The following is a 15058-nucleotide window of genomic DNA, read 5'->3' on the forward strand; positions in this document are numbered from 1 at the left end:
ATACAGGCAGATGCAAGTGATGTGGCAGTGGGGGCTGTTCTATTACAAGAAAACGATGATGGAGTATTGCAACCCTGTGCATATACATCCAAGAAACTCACATAAACAGAACAGCACTGGCCTGTATGGGAGAAGGAGGCATACGGGATACGTTCGGCATTATTCACGTGGCAACAGTTCCTGAAAGGCAACAAAATCCCCTTCCAGGTGTGGACTGATCACAAAAATTTGGAAGCCCTGAAAGCACCCAGGAAACTCAATCCCAAACAAGCCCGCTGGTCCCAGCATTTTCACCAATTCCAATTTAAGTTCAAACATTTACCAGGGAGAAAGAATGCCCCAATATAACAGCGCACGAACCACAGACTCTAAACCAATGATGGCAGAGTCACAACTGGCAGCACCAGTAACCACAAGAACCCAAGCTAAATTAAAACCACAACTGGACAGGCAAACTGGAATTGAATTCCGGAAAAGTTTGGAAACAGATGAATGGTTCCAGAAAAAAAATGTGTGCACAATGAGAGACGGGTTGCCTTGGGTAGGGGAAAAGTTATATATACCAACAACCCAAAGAGTCACTTTCATGCACCTTTGCCATGACACAAAATCAGCAGGGCATTTTGGATTTGTAAAAACTTTACACTTAATTAAACGGCAATTTTGGTGGCCATCAATAAAAAAGGACATAGAAAGTTATGTAGCCAGCTGCCCAAAATGTGCTACTGCAAAGAGGTTGCAAGGGAAATCGCCAGGACTATTACAAACAGTGGCAAATCCCTCAGCCCCCTGGAGGGAAATAGCCATGGATTTTATAGTGGAATTGCCAGAAAGCAATGGGAATTCTGTTGCCTGGATGGTCACGGACTTGTTTTCCAAACAGGTGCATTTTATCCCTTGCCAAAAGATTCCCACTGCAAAAGCCTTAGCAAAACTTTTCGTCCAGCACATTTACAGATTGCACGGGACACCCCAACGCATCATCTCTAATAGGGGAGTGCAATTTACATCTGCATTTTGGAAGGAATTTTTATCCCTCTTAGGGACCACTCAGGGACTGACATCTAGCCATCATCCACAAGGGGATGGACAAACAGAACATTGTCATTCAATACTTGAGCAATATTTGAGATGTTTTTTGAATTTCCAGCAAAATGATTGGACGGACTTACTCCCTTTTGCAGAAGTTGCCTACAATAATGCAGCCCACTCCAGCACAGGTTACACTCCTTTTCAAATAGCCAATAGTCAAAATTTCAACCCCATGCCAGAATTAACCCCAAACAAACCAACAATCCCATCACTGAAAGAATGGATGGAACAATTACAGGGCACCTGGCCAATAGTTAGAAAAGCACTAGATGAAGCTAGGCAGGTATACAAAGCACAAGCCGATAAAAAAAGGGTTGAGCCTACACCATTCATTATAGGAGAAATGGTGTACTTATCTACAAAATACCTAAAGTCCCTACAGCCCTGTAAAAAACTTGGACCAAAATTTATAGGGCCTTTTCCAATTAAAAGAATCATAAACCCAGTAACAGTAGAATTAGAATTACCCAAAAATCTCAGGCAAATATACCCAATTTTTCATTGCAGCTTGCTGAAAAGAGAGCGTCAGTCAGCGTTACAGCCAAAAATCCCCCCCACCATCTCCAATCATGGTTGAGGGCGAGCAACACTTCGAAATAAAGGAAATCCTTGACTCTAGGAGATATCATGGAGCGACTCAGTACCTAGTTGCCTGGAAACACCTCCCTCCCTCACAAAACGAGTGGGTCCATAAACGTCATGTCAGAGCCCCGAAGCTATTGAAGAAGTTTCACACAGAATATCCTAACAAGCCTGACTAACTTTTATACCTGTTTTGTTTTCTTTCAGGTGGATCTGTCTTATTTTTGAGGGGGCAGGATGTCAGAATCCAATTATATTTCATCTCTAGTTATCAATTATAGAAAACCCCATTTCTGCCTTCTATGGATTCTGTCATACGATGAAGGGAAGGGGGTGAACAAAGGGGCTTTATGGCCCTCACTTCCTTTGGTATACTTCAAAGGAACTGGATGTGTGTATCACCAAAAGGACTAACCATAACAATGGGGCTATTACATTTCATGTAGTTTTCTCTGAAGTCTCCATCCAGCCGGCAGTAAGGAAAACAGGATGGGAGTGTAATGCCTGAGACTGTCGCTGGAAGAAGGGGGTGATTGGGTGGGGCTACTGAGGAACCTCTTAAAACCTTGAATGGGAGAGCTTGGACCCCAAGTCCTGTCTAGAACGCCTGCAACCATTTTTTCTTAATAAAGGATGCCTGTTGGAAGAATTATTCCAAAAGTTCTGTCTTCTTAAGATGCAAAGTGTGGTGGGTCCTTACACATAGTAACAAGGCAGAGGTGTCAAACTCGCTGCATCATGTGATGTTTTGTGACATATCATGAATTTTTTTCCCCCTTGCTGGAGCTAGGGTGGGCATTGCTTCTATGTGACACATCCAGCCCGCAGGCTGGCAATTTGACACCCCTGATCTAAGGGGTTGCCAGAAAAAGAGGGAGTCAACCTATTCTCCAAAGCACCAGAGGGCAGGACAAGAAGCAATGGATGGAAACTAATCAAGGAGATAATTAACCTAGAACTAAGGAGAAATTTCTTGAGAATTAGAACAATTAATCAGTGGAATGACTTGCTTCCAGAAATTGTGGGTGCTCCAACACTGGAAGTTTTTAAGAAGAGATTCGACAACTATTTGTCTGAAATAGGGAGTTAGACTAGATCTCCAAGGTCCCTTCCAACTCTGTTATTTTGTTCTGTTACTAAGATATATTTAACTGGTTCTATTAATATGCTATAAGCATTTTTTTTCAAAGTGGTATAGAATAGGATAGGATAGGATAGGATAGGATAGAGCTGGAAGGGACCTTGGAGGTCTTCTAATTCAGCCCCCTGCTCAAGCAGAAGAACCTATACCATCTCAGACAAGTGACCATCTAGCCTCTTTTTAAAAATCTCCAGTGATGGAGTGCCCATGATTTCTGGGGGCAGGGTATTCCACTGATTAACTGTCCTCGTTGTCAGGAAGTTTCTCCTTAATTCCAGGTTGCTTCTCTCTTTGATCAGTTTCCAACCATTGTTTCTTGTCCTACCCTCTCGTGCTTTGGTGAATAATGTGACCCCCTTTTCTTTGTTGCAGCCCCTCAAATACTGGAATACTGCCATCATGTCTCCCCTATTTCATCTTTTCTTTAGACTAGCCAAATCCAAGTCCTGCAGCCATTCTTTGTATGTATTAGTCTCCAGACCTTTGATCATCTTAGTTGCTCTTCTCGGATTTTTTTTCAAACTCTCAATATCTTTTTTGTGATATGGTGACCAAAATTGCCTGCAGTACTCCAGGTGTGGTCTTATATAAGGAAGAATGTATAATTATTCTTCTGTTATTAATCTGATCTATTTTTTTCAGGTGAATACACAGTGATGACAGCTCATTTTCATTTGAAGAGGAAAATTGGTTATTTTGTGATTCAGACCTATCTTCCCTGCATCATGACAGTCATTCTGTCTCAGGTGTCATTCTGGTTGAACAGAGAATCTGTTCCTGCAAGGACAGTTTTTGGTATGTAGTCAGTAATAATTTATTATTTATTTATTACACACACACACACACACACATATCTTTAATTGCATTAAAAACACGAATCCTGGGTGTGTGCATGTTAGAAAAACAAAAGAAATCGAGCACCAGAATAAAAGTATAAACAAAACTGTTTAATATAAAACCACTTAGCTTTCATCGGCCAAACTGCTGACATCGTCAGAGTGAAAGTAAAGAATTTGGGAGTTTACTTATATGGCCAGCTGCTTCTGCACCCTGCTCCTTGAGTGAGTCACCGGTCCATTTGCTTCAATCAGCCATAATGCTTCTAGTTGTCCCACACCTATCAGCATATTGGAGAGTTCACAAGCTGTTCCCCTGCCTGCAGTCGCTCCCTTAGTGCGCGTGCAAATGCCCAGAGGCTGGTTATCCATCCGCTTTTGCTCTTTGCTCCCCTCCCACCTTTCTTCTAACCGAGCCTGAACGTACGTCCCAGAGTTGAATTCAGGGCACGCTACAGATTCATTGTCCTCCCTGGGGGTCATGGTTGTTTCATCTACAGCCATGCTGTTCTGATCCTGCAAGGACCTTGCCCATAGACCAGATCAGACCCTGCGTACTAGGATTGTGCACCCCAAAGAGCCACTCTCCAATAATGAAAGATCTTCTGTCATATACAGAATTAAGGGTAAAAATTGCCCATGCAATTATGTTGAGGAAACAACTAAAAAGCTCAAAACCAGGGTCCATGAGCATGAGTTGGCGATCAGAAGACAAGAACAACCCTCAAGGTATGGGCTCATATGGCCAGCCATGGCCATATGTTTGATCTTGCCAATGCTGAGGCCATATGCCATGATGCCACCAAGGGTGGCTGTTTGCTCAAGGAGGCCTGGCTATCTAACGAGGACTTGATTAATCAACGCATAGACCTACAACTTGCTTACCAGACACTCAGAAGGTGGGAGGGACAGCACCGAAACTCACGACAAATACAACCACTCCGTTCCTTCCAGGATCAGAACAGCATGGCTGTAGATGAAACAGCCACGACCCCCAGGGAGGACAATGAATCTATACCTAAAAGAAATAGTTCTGGTTTATAGTCTACATGTGTTCATGTCATCTTCTTTAGCCAGTTATGTATTTTTGACCAAAAGTTCTTTGCTTTAGGGCATGTCCAGATGGTAATATGTGCCTGGATTTTGTCTACATTTCCAACATTTGCTAGACATATTTTTAAACATTTTTGCTAATCTTGCAGGTGGTAAGTGTCATCTATAGAACATTTTATATAAGTTTTCTTTATAAGTAGCTGCCCTTGTTATTTTATAGTTTCTTTCCCATAAGTTTTGCCATTTTTCTAACTCTACATTGTGCCCAAAATTTTTCCCAAGTTATCATTGTTTCATCTTCCATCTTTAAATTTAACAGAAAACTATACAGTTTCTTAATCAGTTTGTCATCTGATGACAATAGTGTCTGGTCAAACGCTGTCTGATCTTTGTAAAAACCATATATTTTTGCATCTTTCTCGTATCTCATTTGCATTTGGAAATGTGGCAACCATGATAGCTCTATGCCCTGTTCTTCCAATTCTTGTTTAGGTTGTAGTTTCCCATCAGTATTCAAAATATCTTGATAGGTCACAGGTTTCTCACAATTAATTAAATTTGGGTGTACAAACGCCTCCATTGTCGAAATCTATCCTGGTATTTTCATGTAAATTCTTGATTTTATCTTTTCCCATTTCGGAAGCAATGCATTTCTTAGACAGTGATTTTGAAAGTATTTATGAATTGTGTTCTTCTCATACCATAGAAAGGCGTGCCATCCAAGTTGTAGGTATTATACAACTCTAGGTATAATAATCTTTTATTTCTAAGGATTATCCATTCTTTTAATCATGTTAGTGCAGCTGCTTGATAACATAAAACTCAATCTGGTAGTCCAAAGTGTCCATTTTCTTTCGCTTCTTATAACATTTTCAATCTAATTCTAGCCTTTTTCCCTTGCCAAATAAATTTTAATATTGATGCATTTAATTCATCAAAAAAAATTGTTTGAAATAAAAAAGTAGTTTTGGTAGGATTTTCATTCTCACAGTCGCTATTCTTCCCAAAATTGATAGTTGTAATTTTTTCCCCATTTTTCCAGGTCTAGTTTTATTTGTTTTAGTAATTTTACGTAGTTGTCTTCTTTTATTGTTGGGCACCTTTCTGTTAGATATATCCCCAAGTATTAGAGCAGAGCTTTTCAACCGGTGGTACGCATACCACTTGTGGTACTTTGCCACATGGCAGGTGGTACGTGATTGCTAGCCAACTGTAGCAGGGGAGGGGAATGAGCCAAAATGAGCCAAGCCTGAGGGAGAGGCAGCTGCAGCTGCAGGACTGGCAGAAGCGGCAGGACTCCAGCTGATTGGCGCTTCCGGAAGTAGCTTGGAGCTGGAGGTGAACTGAAGAAAAGGGGGAGAGAGGAGAGGCTATAAAAGAACTAGTTTGGGTGGGGGAAGGGGAAAAAAGACATCAGGAAAGGTTTAATCCCTTTAAACAAATGTAATTAGTTTTACCCCCTTTAATTGAGTCTGTCTGTGGCTTTTAGAAAGTTTTCTTTGAAGGTAAACAGGCTTAATTTAAAGCTAAAGCTCTTCGCAATTGCCAGAGCCTTTCAGTCAAGGATTGCAACATAGTGACATGTGACAAGCCTGAGCCAGCTTAAAGAGAAAAAAACGGAGTTTGTGTTTCTTTATTTTCTTGCTTTGCACTTGATTCCTGTTTCTTTAAGGGTACAGGGAAGGGATTGGAGAAGCTCAGAAGGGCCAACCAGGTAGCTCAGGAGTCTATAAACTTAGCAACTTTAAGAGCTGTGGACTTCAACTCCCAGAATTCCTCAACCAGCCATGAGGGCTGAGGAATTCTGGGAGTTGAAGTCCACAAGTCATAAAAGTACAAAGTTTGAATTCATCATACATTTGTCAGTGCAAAGGGAAAGTGATTCAGCAAAGGAACAGCCACAGAAGAAATTAAAACTGGTACTTTTTTTCTTTTTTTCTACAGTTTGTAATATTTTATTAGATTATAGAATAAAATACAAAAATACAAAAGCAATAGTAGGACACAGTGGTGAGGAAAAAGGGGGGAAAGTGAGGGGAGAAGGGAAAAAGAACATACTTCCTCTGTTGCAGTAGAAGGAAGCATTAACATTGAACCTCAACTTTTTACTTCTCCATAATATTGTAAATTAGCCATTTCTGTTTGGACAAAACTCAGCAGCACTTTTTCGTGTGGCTGCTGATAAAAACAGGATCGCCAACATGATCGCCAACGTCCAATAATGGATATGGCACAAGAAGAAGAAGAAGCCATTTCTAAGCACCTGAAGGCAGGACAAGAAGCAATGGGTGGAAACTAATCAAGGAGAGAAGCAACCTAGAACTAAGGAGAAACTTCCTGACAGTGTAAGGACCCACCCCACTTTGCATCTTAAGAAGACAGAACTCTCGGAATAATTCTTCCAACAGGAATCCTTTATTAAGAAGAAGTGGTTGCAGGCATGCTAGACAGGACTTGGGGTCCAAGCTCTCCCATTCAAGGTTTTAAGGGGTTCCCCAGTAGTCCCACCCAATCACCCCTCCTTCCAGTGATAGTTACAGGCATCACAATTCCACCCCTTTCTTCCTTTCTTCCGTCTGGATGGAGACTTCAGATAAACTACATGAAAGGTAAATAGCCCCTTTGTTATGGTAAGATTCTTTGGTGTTAACTAGTTCAAACTCTTTGAGGTTGCAATAAACACATTCAGTTTCTTAGAAGTATACTGAAGGAAGTGAGGGCCATAAAGCCCCTTTGTTCTCCCCCTTCTCTCCCTCTTATGGCAGAATCCAGAGAAGGCAGAATTGGGGTTTTCTATGTTTGATAATTAAAGATGAAATATAATTGGATTCTGACAGACAGTGAGAACAATTAATCAGTGGAACAGCCTGCCTCCAGAAGCAGTAAATGCTCCAACACTGGAAGTTTTTAAGAAGAGACTGGACAGCCATTTGTCCAAAATGGTGTAGGGTTTCCTGCCTGAGCAGGGGGTTGGACTAGATGACCTCCAAGGTCCCTTCCAACTTTACTACTATTACTATTACTAATCAGTAAAACCCCAAATCCCCCCCCCTTTTTGACACCTTGCTAAACACTGGTGGTACTTAAATATTGTCATGTCCTAAAAGTGGTACAATCTGTGAAAAGGTTGAGAAGCCCTGTATTAGAGTACCCTAATTAACCCTAACCCTTTCTTAACTACTTGAATATCTGTTTTTTTCTGACAATTGGTTTTTTTGTTTATCTGTAAGATTTTTAACTATAACTTTAGTCTTTTCTCTATTTATTTTCAGTCCTGCTACTTCTCCAAATGCTTTAATCTTTGCTACTAATTTAGGACTTGTCTCCAACAAATCCTCTAATATAAATACTAAGTCATCCACGAATGCTTGTAATTTGTACTTTTCATCTTTTATCTCCATTCCTTTAATTTCTGAGTCCTGTCTAACATTTCTGTTTAACAGTTCCAAGGTTAAAATAAATAATAGTGGGGATAGTGGACACCCTTGACTTGTACCTTTTTTAATATTGAAATTCCCCGTAAGATCTTCATTCACAATTATTTTAGCTGTTTGTCTGTGATAAATTGTTTTGATTGAATTTATAAAGTTTTCTCCAAAATCCATATAGTTTAATTGTTGAACCATAAATTGCCAATTGACATTATCAAAAGCTTTCTGTGCATCTGGCAATGCCATTTGTTTCCCTGGATGCATTTCATAATATTCCAATGTGTCTAAAATCATTCTTAAATTATTCTTTATTTGTCTCTTTGGTAAGAATCCATTTTTCAATCAAAAATCTCTTTAATCTTTTTGCTATTATTGAAGCAAAGATTTTATAATCCACATTTAGTAGAGATATTACGCTGTAATTCTTTATCTGGGTCAAGTCTGAGTCTTCTTTTGGTATTAGCGTAATATTGGCTTCTATCCAGGTAGTTGGTAATTTGACCTTTAATAATACCTCATTACACATTTCTTGCATTGATGGGGTCAATGTATCTTGTAGACATTTGTAAAATTCTGCCGGTAGCCCATCTGGGCCTGGTGTCTTGTCATTTTTTTGTGTTTTTATAGCTTCCATCAACATCATCACTGTTATTTTTCCATTTAGCATATTCTTGAAGTTCTCTGAAATTTTTGGTAACTTAGCATTTTTTATATAGTGCCTTATTTTTTCCTAAGGAATTTCTTCTATGTTATAGAGTGTTTCATAAAATTCTTTAATTATTTTTTATTGCATAGTTTTGACATTGTAAATCACCTCTCACATCTTGTAACTTGTTTATCAGTTTCTTCTCTCTTTCTTTTTTCAATTTATAAGCCAACCATCTCCCCGGCTTATTAGCATTTTCAAAAAAAATGTTATTTTCCTCTTTTGATTTGTTTGGCCATTTCTTCAGCTTCTATTAAATTTAATTTGTGTTTTATTATCTCCATTTGTTTTTGAGAGTTTTCTTTTGTGGATCTTTGTAATTCTAATTTTAATTTTGTAAGTTCTTCTTTTAGCTTAGTTTGTTGTTGTTTTTTGTCTTTCATCTTTTTCGTCATATAAGTTATGGCTAATCCTCTAAAACAATGGTGGCGAACCTATGGCACGTGTGCCAGAGACAGCACTCGGAGCCCTCTCTGTGGGCACATGCGTTGTCACCCCAGCCCTGCCTCCCCCCCGCAGCCCCCTCCTGCATGGAGCAGCAGAGCCAAGGACATGGCAGGCCGGGCAGCAGGGACAAGACTCCACCCTCATGCCCCATCGCGTGTAGATGATGTTGCAGGGTGCAGGTGGAGGGTGTGGTTGCCATGGTGCTGCAAGGCCACCTGGGTGATCTGTGGTGGGCCATGGAGGTGGTGGGTGGCCCTGTGGGCAGGCAGGGCAGGGGGCAGGCAGGGGTGGGGCAAGCAGGGCGGGAGGCGGAGCAGGGACGGGTGGGGCGGGTTTTGGGCACTTGGTCTCTAAAAGGTTCGCCATCACTGCTCTAAAATATGCTTTGGCTGTATCCCAAACATTTTGGAGTAATGTATCTTCTTTCTTGTTTTCTTTGAAGAAAAATTCCATTTCCTTTACAGCTTTTTATATAAATTCTTTCTCTTTCAATAAGGATTGGTTTAATGTCCATCTTATTTTTTCCTTTATTCCTCTCCATGTCATCTTTACTGGATTATGGTCCACCCATACATTTATTTCTATCTCAATCTCTTTTATGTCCCTTCTTAATTCAGGAGATATCCATATCATGTCAGTTCTAGACCATGATTTGTGACTATTTAAATAAAATGTATATTGAGATTTCTTAGGATTTATTTCTGTCCATATGTCCTGTATACAAATTTCTTCTGCCATTTTAAAAAAGACCTTAGGCAAGATGTCCCTTCCTTTTTCCCTATTTTACTACTTCTACAGTCTAATTTTCCATCTATAATTGCATTGAAATCTCCTACTAAACAAATATTTTGATTCTTTATTTTCACTATTTTCTTATGTAATCTTTGATAAAATTCTTTTTGTTTATTATTCGGTGCATAAATTACTACCATCAATGTCTGTTTTTGATTTATCATTATTTCTACCAATAGTATTCTACCTTCTTCATCCGAGTAGATTTGTTTGGAGTTCATTGTTTCTTTGATATATAGAGCTATTCTTCTTTTCCTTTGTTGTGCTAGTGAGAAATAAAGTTTCCAGTTTTCAGGCATTCCAGAAATGTATAATGCTGTCTTTTAATATGCATTTCTTGGAGACAGACTATATCCATTTTTAGTTTTTGTAATTGTGTAAAGATTTTTTTTTTCCTTTTTAAGGGGAAGTTCAGTCCATTTATATTCATTGAAAGCATCCCATTGTCCTTTCCCATCTTCTTCAGTTATATTTAGGTTTTATTCTCCTTGTTGTTCTAGTCTGTCTCTGTTCTTTCCCTTTAGCCTTTTCTTCTTGATTTGTGATTTCTATTTCTTCATATTCTCTTGGCCACCCCTTCTAATGCTGTCTCTTCCTGTTTTCTAAGTTCCCCTTCTGGTTGGAGTTCTGGGTTTCCTTCTTCAAGAAAAGCTCTATAACTGTCACGAAATTCCTTTGCTTTAAAGATGGAATCCAATATGTATCTTTTTGCGTCCCAATTGATTAGTATCCCTTCCGGCATCAGCCATCTAAAAGTCACTCCTCTCTTAATTAGTTTTTTGGTCAAAAATTGGTATTCTCTTCGTGAATCCCTTATGCTCCTAAGTATCTGCTTCAAAACCACAATTTCTTTCCCTTATATTGCAATGGGTCATCTCTTACTCTTCTCAATATCTCATCTCTTGTTGATCTTTTAACAAATCTGACATGAATCTCTCTGGGGACTTTATTTCTTCTTGCATAACTTGAGTTAACTCTAAATATTTGGTGTATCTTTCCCTCCATTTCCTGCTTTCCCACTCCCAATGCACCAGCCAACAGTTCTATCATCAGATCAGCAAGGTCCTCTTTCTTGTCTTCCATTATATTCTGAAATTTTAAAAAATAAGATGACTTTTCTATTTCTAAAACTGCTACTGAATCCTCTAATTCTCTATTTGCCTGCATCAATCCTTGGTTTTCATCTTTTATTTCTTCGATCTTTTGATCAGTTTCTACTGATTTATCTTCAATTGTCTGAATCCTTTGCTCATTCTTTGAAAACTTGTGTTGGAAGTTTTCCAGTTGGGATTTCAAATCGTGGATTTCTTCCCTCATTTTATCAAAGTTATCTTTCGTTTCTTCATCTTTGCATCTTCTTTATGTGAAGTAATTGCCTCCTGAATTAATTGTAATGTGGTTTGCATTTCCTTCTGAAAATTGTTGGTTTTTTCTTGCTGTAACATTGCATCAATTGATCTCTGATACACAGGACTGGGGGTAGTAGAAGATGGGCCTGAGGTTGTTTTTTGCTAGCTTTAGCTAAATTAGAAACATTCATTTTTGTTCCCACTCTCCAAAGCTTTCTCAGTTCTAATATATACCCCTATTATCAGCTTTATACAAACCCTCCAATCTTACAATCAATATTACCATGTGTCCTTTAAGTTCATCTGCAGTAGGTCTTATGATCTTTATCTGTAGCCTCTTATAATCCAATAAGCTCCCCCACACACAGGGGAAGCAGGAAGGGGAAAAAAATCTTCTAATCCACTTCTGTCTTTCAATCTCAGCTTCAAACAATTGTCCAAAGGTCCAAAGTTATCACTCTGTCTAGAATTGTAATCCAAAAGGTCCTGAATATAGGGTTAATAATCCATAGGAGCTCTCCCAAAGGGAGTTGCCAAGAGTCAAGTTTCCACTGTCTCTAAATGGTTCTTGAGCATAGGGGTTTATTATCCAGTGCACTCCCCTCCAAAAGGGAGTCTATAGCTGGAAAGAGTTTATAATCCACTTTTAGCTTTTTCTTTCAGCACCAACTCCACAAAGTTGTCCAAAAATCCAGAAATCCCAAACCGCCAAAGTTTGTACTCCTCAAGGTCTTGCTATTCCAAGTTAATAATCCACAAGTCCTCTTCCAAAGAAAATAGCCAAGAGTCCAATTTTCCTGTGTAATTTTTGACACTGCAGTGCAAATAGTATTTGTAATCCAGGAAAGCTGGTGGCTTTAAAATAGTTTATAGTTATAATCCATCATGCAGAAAAAACAGCCCAAAGAGTTTTTTTTTCTCCCTTTTCCAGCTGCAATCTGCAAAGCTGAGAAATTCAAACACATTAAAGAATCTAGCATGCTATCTCTGTTTGGGCTTCAAGCCAAAGTCATTTCTTCCAGGCCAAATATAAAACAAAATGTTGGTACTGTTCCTTTTTTCCACCACTAGATGTCATTAAAGGTTTATTTTCAACTAAGACTTATTTCTTGAAAGCTCTGTTCAATACTTTTTCCAAAAAAAGGACAAAGAAAATAAAGTTTTCAAAGTCTTTTAGATCTCCCAAATTTTTCAATGTTACAACTTTAAATTATTTCCAAGTTAGTTTTGTGGTCTATCTGCTTTTCTCCCAAAGCTTTTAAGCTGCCACTATTCTTCTAGTGGAAGGGGTGCCAGGAAAGAAATCCCTCCCACCTTCTTTCTTCTGTAAGCCTTGCTTTTGGGATTTTTTTTCTTGAAGGAAAATTTTTTATAATTATAGAGCAGGAAGGTTGATCTCACTTAGTTCCAGATTGCGATGCTTATCTGCTTGGTCGTGCTTTTTTTTCCGGCTGTCGGTATCTTCCGATTGGCTGCTAGCTTGCAGCAGTCTTTCGCCTGATGGTTCAGAGGGCTTCCTCAGATCAAGTGGTTCAGCCATTGCCTCACCACGATCGACAAGGATCTCCTCCTTCTTCGTTGCATCTCTGGGGAAACTTTAGGCCCTTTTTGAACCCTCAGCAGGACGAAATCGGAAATGAGAGGCAGAGCCCTTCTTCCCTGTGATCATCTCACTACAACGCAAAACCAGAAATCTCCAATAATTTATGATTTCATATGCTAGAATAGAAAGATGCTATTCCCCTGTTTTTCTTTTAATAATCTTTTGTATATGATTAAAATTCATGAGCATATTTATTTCTATCTAATACTGTATTAGGTACAGTCTACTCTACAATTTTCCAGGAAGTTTGAAAGACAATTAAAATGTGAAAATGGTCACATTTAAATCCATTTTCTTTCTGCCAAGATGAGAGGAATATATGTATTTGTATAGTTGCCCCTCTCAAATCAGTTACTTTGGGCAGCAAACATTCATACAACAATTAAAATCATTAAAAACACAGTACAAAAATAAATTAAATATAGATTACAGCCAAGAGATATTACAATCATTGGTGTCAGTGGTTTGAAGAAAATGAGTCTTTAACATAATCAGAACTCCAGCCTGGGCCATATAGCCAGGTTCTCGTGGCCTTTGGAAAGGCAGCAGGTTTGAGGCCATCCTACTCTCTAAAGGGAGACTGGTCCCAGTGAACAGGCTCTGTAGAGTACAAATAAAATAGCAGACAAAAACCCAATGTACATTTTATACGATGAGCTGGAAACTATCAGGACAGGAGTTTCCAATAATTTCATAAGTCTCACACTTCTCATCTTCCATAACTGTATCCATTGGGGAACTCATCAAATAAAAACAATAAAAGCCAATGTATAAAAAACAACACAGCACTCTAAAACAACACCTTTATTACTTTAAAAAATCACAGTCACTAGGTTTCAGCCTAACTGTATCTATGTTGTCTGATTTATATTTAAAAAACAATCAATAACAATTAGTTTCTATAATTCTATAGTCCACATCATAGCTTTCTTTATTTTTCTCTTCTTCCAATAATATTCCCTTTTGCCAACCTTGCATTAATACAATTCTTATTATTTTGATAAAACCTTCTCTTTCTCTTTCTCACGCACAATTCTCTCCAAAAGTCTTCCCATTTTCACACACATATCTCTCTAAAAGCCTTCCCATTCTCACGTACAAATGTTTCCTTTGTCACTAGTTGTAAAAATTATTTTTTTTCAATATAAATTTATTCAAGGACCATCTTAATTTTTTCTTAGTTCCTCTCCAAGTCATCTTTATTGGGTTATGATCTGCCCGAACATTAATTTCTATCTCAATTTCTTGTATCATCATATTAAGTTCTAAAGATGTCCATATCATATCAATTCTAGACCATGATTTATGTCTATTTGAGTAAAATGTATATTGTAATTTCTTTGGATTTTTTTCTCTCCATTTATCTTGGATACAGAGTTTTTCTGTCATTTTTAAAAACGCTTTAGGTAAAATATTTCCTCCTTTTCTCCCTTGTTTGGCGCCTTTGTAGTCCAAAGTTCCATCTGTTATTGCATTAAAGTCTCCCATTATACAAAGATTTTGATAGTTTAAATCTAATATTTTTTATAAAGTTTTTGGTAAAATTGTTCTTGTTTATCATTTGGTGCATATATTGTTACCATCAGTATCTGTTTTTGATCCATCATTATTTCCACCATTAATATTCTCCTCTTTTCATCTGCCTAGATTTGTTTGGGGTTCATCGTTTCTTTAATGTATAAAGCTATTCCTCTTTTCTTTTGAAGTGCTAATGCAAAGTGAAATTTACCAATTTTCGGTGTTCTAACAATTTATAATGTTGTCTCTTTTTTTTTAATTAAAAAGTTTTTATTTTCCATTTATTCATACAATTCAATTAAAATAAATTCCTAACCATTTGTAAGGACCCACCCCACTTTGCATCTTAAGAAGACAGAACTCTTGGAATAGTTCTTCCAACAGGAATCCTTTATTAAGAGAAAATGGTTGCAGGCATGCTAGACAGGACTTGGGGTCCAAGCTCTCCCATTCAAGGTTTTAAGGGGTTCCCCAGTAGTCCCACCCAATCAACCCCCCTTCCAGTGAT

General features: G+C 38.4%; 1 protein-coding gene across 1 annotated transcript in view; it reads left to right on the forward strand.

Moving 5' to 3' along the window:
- The window catches only part of LOC120304766 (gamma-aminobutyric acid receptor subunit alpha-2-like), a 211418-nt gene that overhangs the window by 182388 nt on the left and 13972 nt on the right, over positions 1 to 15058 (forward strand). The window contains exon 8 of the mRNA XM_039335715.1: positions 3458 to 3610. Coding sequence (XP_039191649.1) covers positions 3458 to 3610 — 153 coding nt within the window. The remainder of the gene's footprint in view (positions 1 to 3457; positions 3611 to 15058) is intronic.

Source organism: Crotalus tigris, unplaced genomic scaffold (assembly GCF_016545835.1).
Source record: "Crotalus tigris isolate CLP2741 ecotype Arizona unplaced genomic scaffold, ASM1654583v1 scf7180000017648.698776, whole genome shotgun sequence".
Lineage (NCBI taxonomy): Eukaryota > Metazoa > Chordata > Lepidosauria > Squamata > Viperidae > Crotalus > Crotalus tigris.